The sequence below is a fragment of the Malania oleifera genome, chromosome 7 (genome assembly GCF_029873635.1).
Source record: "Malania oleifera isolate guangnan ecotype guangnan chromosome 7, ASM2987363v1, whole genome shotgun sequence".
In the NCBI taxonomy this organism is placed as follows: Eukaryota; Viridiplantae; Streptophyta; class Magnoliopsida; order Santalales; family Ximeniaceae; genus Malania; species Malania oleifera.
The window spans coordinates 42,585,508-42,591,109 of record NC_080423.1 but is presented as its reverse complement, the minus strand read 5'-3'; the positions used below and the strand labels follow the sequence as shown (position 1 = coordinate 42,591,109).

The 5,602-nt window shown below is 46.0% G+C and overlaps 1 protein-coding gene across 1 annotated transcript; it reads right to left on the bottom strand.

Annotated features, from left to right (window-relative positions):
- Positions 1–2,677: 2,677 nt before the first annotated feature.
- On the bottom strand, positions 2,678–4,206 carry LOC131160822 (uncharacterized). The gene is made up of 3 exons (XM_058116704.1): positions 3,866–4,206; positions 3,488–3,706; positions 2,678–3,401 (listed from the first exon to the last, which is right to left on the bottom strand). Exons 1-3 carry the CDS (start codon positions 4,204–4,206, stop codon positions 2,678–2,680), a joined length of 1,284 nt encoding a protein of 427 aa, XP_057972687.1.
- Between the last annotated feature and the right edge of the window lie 1,396 nt (positions 4,207–5,602).

The window sequence follows — 5,602 nt, the reverse complement described above, 5'->3', positions numbered from 1 at the left end:
AGTATTGCCTCCGCCAAGAGGGGGTCCCCACTTCTGCGGGGATGACTGCTTCTACACCAAAGGCAAGCATAAATTAGGTTTCCCATATCGTGGCTCGTTGGGTAGTGTGGTAGGCCCAGATGACGGAGGGGAGTTCCTCTGCCCACCTTCCTTTCATAGACTTGAGTCACATCCTTAAGTTGTATAGTATGGTATGGTTCATGTTTTCCACCTGTCCATTGCTCTGGGCGTGTGCTACTGACGTGAAGAGTAGTTTAATAAATAGGTCTGAATAGAATTTTTCGAAGCGCTCATTGTCGAACCGTCTCCTGTGGTCGATGACTATGACCCACGGAATTCCGAACTGGTAGACCACCGATGTCCAGACGAATCGTGTGATATTTCGCTCAGTTATGTGGGCTAGGGCTTTGACCTCTACCCACTTAATGAAGTAATCGATTGCCACCAGCAAGAATTTCCTTTGACCAGTTGCCGGAGGCAGAGTTCCCAAGATATCTATTCCCCACTGGGCGAAGGTATAGAGGCTGGCCAGAGGGGAGAAGGGATTAGAGGGTGCATGTGGTATTCCCGCACACCGTTGGCACCTGTCACATCATTTGACGAGCTTAACCATGTCCTTTGTCATCGTTGGCCAGTAAAACCCTTACCGTAAGGCTTTGTGAGCCAGGGCCTTGCTGGCTAGATGGTTTCCACATATCCCTTCGTGGATTTCTCTTAGCACGTACTCTCCTTCTTCTTTACTCAGGCAACGAAGGTATGGTAATGATAAAGATCATCTGTATAACTCCTGGTTTATCAGTGAGTATCTTGTTGCCTTCCTTCTCACCTTAAGAGAATCCTTGTTATCCCCTAGTAGGGATCCATCGCGGAGGTATTGCAATAGAGGTGCCCTACAGTCCCGCTCGTTGACTTCGGAATGCAGTAAGTTAATATTTTACTCCTCGTATGAGGGTTTTAAAACCCGCTCTAGGTAAATGGCATCCCCTCATTCCGAGCTGGTTGCTGAGGCCAATTTCGCGAGCGCATCAGCCTTGGTATTCTCGGCTCTTGGCACGCGCTTTATATCGAAGTGAATGAAGGCCCTTGCGTACTCTTGGGATTTGGCCAAACATTTCTTCATTTTCTGATCCCTAGCTTCAAATTCTCCTTTCACCCGCTCTACCACCAACTGTGAATCACTTGACACCTTAATATGCACTACCCCTAGTGCTTCGGCTAGGCGTAGACCTGCTAACAAAGCTTCGTACTCGGCATCGTTGTTCGTTGCTGAGAACTCCAACTTTAGTGTATAAAGAGTCTCGGTACCATCCGGTGCCGTGAGGATAAATCCTACTCCTTCTCCGGCTGCGTTTGATGACCTGTCAATATGTAGCGCTCATATATATGATCTTCCTATAACTTTAGGGGGTCTTTCGACTGCGAAATCAGCGAGCACTTGGGCCTTGACAGCAGGCCTTGGCAGGTATTGTATGTCGAACTCACCCAATTCAATGGACCACTTCGTCATCCTCCCTGAACTTTCTAGTCGTTGAAGAATCTGCCTCAGCGGTAGGTTGGTCAGCACAATTATCTTGTTGGCTTGAAAGTAGGGCCTTAGTTTTCATGCAGCACATATGATGGAGAAAGCTGCCTTTTCAGCCAAACTGTAATTTTTTTGGGCTCCACTCAGCACCTTGCTAGTGTAACATATGAGTTGATGCTGCCTGTCTTCTTCCTGAACTAGAATTGAGCTGACCATGTTTGCCGTTGAAGCTATGTACAAGTATAGGTATTCTCTTGTCTTTGCCTTCGTTAATAGAGGTAGGGAGCCGAGGTACTATTTAAGTTGTTCAAAGGCTTTGTTCTGCTCATCCCCCCATTCGAATCCTCCTTTCTTCCTTAGTGCTTTGAAGAAGGGTAAACCTTTGTCCCCTGAGCAGGAGACAAACTTGCTGAGGGAGGCTATCCTTCCCGTTAGGACTTGGATCTCCTTTTTTGTCCACAAAGCCTTCATTTCTAGCAGTGCTCTTATTTTGTCCGGGTTGGCCTCTATACCTCGGTGCATCACCATGAAACCAAGGAACTTTCCTGCTGAAACACCGAACACGCATTTTGACGGATTTAGTTTCATGTGGCACCTGCGTAAGAGTTCAAACGTCTCTCTCAGGTCTTTGCAATGCTTCTCTGCTTTTAAGCTTTTTACCAGCATGTCGTCTATGTATGCCTCCATAGTTTTTTCGAGCTGATCTTTAAATATCTTGTTCACCAACCTCTGGTACATGACTCTTACTTTTTTTAACTCGAAGGGCATCACTCGGTAACAGTATAGCTCCCTTTTAGTGATAAAAGACGTTTTCTCTTCGTCAGCCCGATGCATCGGGATTTGATTGTATCCCGAGTATGCGTCCATAAAGTTGAGAAGTTCATGCCCGGAAGTCAAATCTACCAGCTGATCGATTCGGGAGAAAGGGAAGCTATCCTTCGGACACGCCTTATTTAAATCAGTGAAGTCTATGCAGGTGCGCCATTTTCCGTTCGGCTTCCTTACTAGGAGCACATTGCTTAGCCACTCCAGGTAGTTCACCTCCCTGACGAAGTTGGCTTGCACCAACTTTGTTACCTCCTCATCAATTACCTTGATCCGCTCCATTGCGAAACTCCTTTTCTTTTGCTTCACAGGTCGGTGGTTGGGGTCCACCTACAACCTCTGTTCTATGATGGCAGGATCAATGCCTTGCATATCTTCGGCAGACCAAGTGAACACGTTTGCGAATTCGTTCAGTAGCTTGCTTAGCTCTACTCTCAGGGTGTCAGGCAGGCGACTCCTGATATGCACAGATCTCTCTTGGTGGCCGTTTAGAGGTACGTGAGCGATATCTTCATCTACTGTGTTGATTTGGGGATATTGCCCCCTTACTTCTAGATATTCCATAGTTAAGGTTTCTCTCGCCTCCATTTTTCCTTTCAAGGCAATAACGTAGTAATTCCGAGCTACTGCTTGATCTCCCTTGACCACCCCTGTCCCGAGTGGAGTAGGGAACTTCATCTTGAGGTGGTATGTCAATGTTACAGCCAGGACTGCATTAAGTAAAGGGCAGCCCAATATGATATTGTATACCGAAGGCCGGTCAACCACCAAGAACTCTATCAACGAAGTAACTTGCTGTGGGGTCGTCCTTATTGTCACAGGTAGTGTGATTGTCCCTACGGGATGAACCACATCCCCACCAAATCCAACCAGGGGGGTTGAGATTGGTTTGAGTTGTTTTTTTCCAATTTTCATTCCTTCAAGTACTGACCAGAACATGATGTTCTCCGAACTCTCGTTATCTATTAATACACGCCTAACTTTGTAGTTCGCCACCAACAGGGAGAGTACCAGCGCATCGTTGTGTGGTTGTTGTACCCCTTCTTCGTCTCCGCTGTCGAAGAGGATATCGTCACCTTGTTTGTTTCTTTTGCTATTCGATTCTCCTTTCTCCTTTGAGAGCACTTGTTTAGCGTGTACCTTTTGTGAGCGCCCCCGCTATCTCCTCCACTAGCAGATCCTCTGAAGATCACTGCAATTTCCCCTATGACTTGATCTTCCTTCTTGTTCGCGTTGGGTCTCCTTTGGTCGCGAGGTTCCCTTTGTGGATCTTCTTTCTTGATAAACCTTGATAGGTATCCCCTTTTTATCAGGGCTTCAATCTTGTTTCTCAACTGAATACATTCCTTTGTGTCATGCCTGTGATCCTTATGGAATTGGAAAAACTTGGACATGTTTCTTTTATGTAAAGGGGTTCACATGGGTTCGGGCCACGAGACATAGTCCTTCCTTATCTGCATCAGTATTTTAGAACGCGGTAAATTTAGGGGTGTATAAGTGGGGAACTTACTAGATTGCCCTCTCATCTTAGGGCTAGTGAGCAGCGTAGTAGCCTCTTGTCTCTTCGCGGATCTAGAGGATTCACCCATCTCCCGGTTATTCCCTTTCCTATTCAGCTCAATGCGACTTCCCTTGGTGTCCATCATCTCTTCTAAGTTGATGTACTTCTGTGCTCGGGCCATCAACTCCCCTATATCAATCGGTGGATTTTTTCCCAAAGAGTATAGGAAGCTTTCGGGTTGAAGAGCTGTGGTCAGGGCTGCCAACGCTACCTTCATGTCCAGGTTGCGGACCTCTAGGATCGCGGCGTTGAAGCGATGCATGAATTTTTTTAGCGTTTCCCTCTCTCCCTGGACCATGCTCATTAGGTGGGCTGTTGTTTTGACAATCCTTCGACTACTGAGGAAGTGGTCGGTGAACAGTTGTTCCATCTCCGAGAAGGAGCCAATTGATCCAAGTCGCAGGGTCCGGTACCAATCTCTGGCACTACCCTTAAGGGTTGTTGCAAAAGCTGACACATAATGGCATCAGGAGCGCCTTGCAGCTGCATCAACACCCTGAAGGTATCCAAGTGATCGATTGGATCGGAGAGACACTCGTACCTTTCAAAGGTGGGCATCTTGAATCTGCTCGGTAGTGGGACCTCCATCACTTCTCTTGTGAAGGGTGGCTTTGAGGACCTTAGGGGCGCTTCCCCGTAGAGGAGGTTAGTCTTGCCTTCTTTCCTTATTTTTTCTATCTACTATATTTTCTTGATCCTTTCCTCTAGCTCTGAGGATCTTTTTTGTTAGTTGATATCTATGCTATTCGCGTCTTCTACCTTTTTGGTAGGGAAAGTTTTCTCCTCGCTCTCTTTTGGATGATTTAGTTTTCCGGGGTGGATCGAGACTTACTTATTGTTGAATGGGGGCATGCCCTTCCTGACTCTTTTGGTGTAAGAGGAGGTTGAGCATGTCCTCCATTTTCTTTTGGAAGGCGAGAACTCTTCCCTGGCGACTCCTGAAGGTTCTACGGGTGTAGAGTGGATTGACTGGATTGACTATTTTCCAGCAGGGTTAGAGCTAGAGCCGTGTGAGGTTGACATTTTTTCAACGCCGGAGGTGGAGTAGGATGAGTGCCTCTTTAGAGCGGTTCCCACAGATGATGCCAATTGTTGTGGGATAAAATCGGTGATGACCAATAATACTACTCCCCGATCTCCGGTGGCCTGAAAAAGATGGAAACAGAAAGACTTGGAGAACCAGGAGTGTACTCCAGGGGATTACTCCGATGCCTAAGTGAGTGGAATGCTCTGGAGAGGCTGAATGCAACAGTAGAATGAGTTGAATGACTTACCTTGACTTCTTCTTCACATCCCTTCTTATAGAGGCTCGAGTTGATGCTTGGTTGATCCATCTTTATTGCGCGGGGTCGTGAATCGCTCCCAGTTCATAAAGTGTTTGCACGCATCACTCGACTATTTAAGCCGTTGGCATGGATCTTTCCTCCTCTCTATTGGATTGAAGTTGATTGCTCTCGTCAGAAAGTTTGACTTAGGGGGGTGCGCGCTAGGTGTTAACTTGCTCTTATTGGTTAGTTTATTTTGAGCATATCACTATGTTTCATTAAGTAAAGTCGATTATATAAATTTTTTTCACCAATTTATAGATTAATCGACAATTTTTTTAGATAATTTAAAAATAATTTAAATCCCCATTCACTATTTCATTTTAATATTAACCTATATAACAAATGGGGAAAATATTTCGGCTACAT

Excerpts from the sequence above, each read along its gene's own strand:
- LOC131160822 (XM_058116704.1), bottom strand. The coding sequence starts at position 4,206 with ATGGTCCAGGGAGAGAGGGAAACGCTAAAAAAATTCATGCATCGCTTC. Across the intron at positions 3,707-3,865 it reads ACTAGCCCTAAGATGAGAGG|GCATGACACAAAGGAATGTA; the intron begins GCAATCTAGTAA and ends TAAGGATCACAG. Across the intron at positions 3,402-3,487 it reads AGCGGGGGCGCTCACAAAAG|CGGAGACGAAGAAGGGGTAC; the intron begins GTACACGCTAAA and ends CCTCTTCGACAG.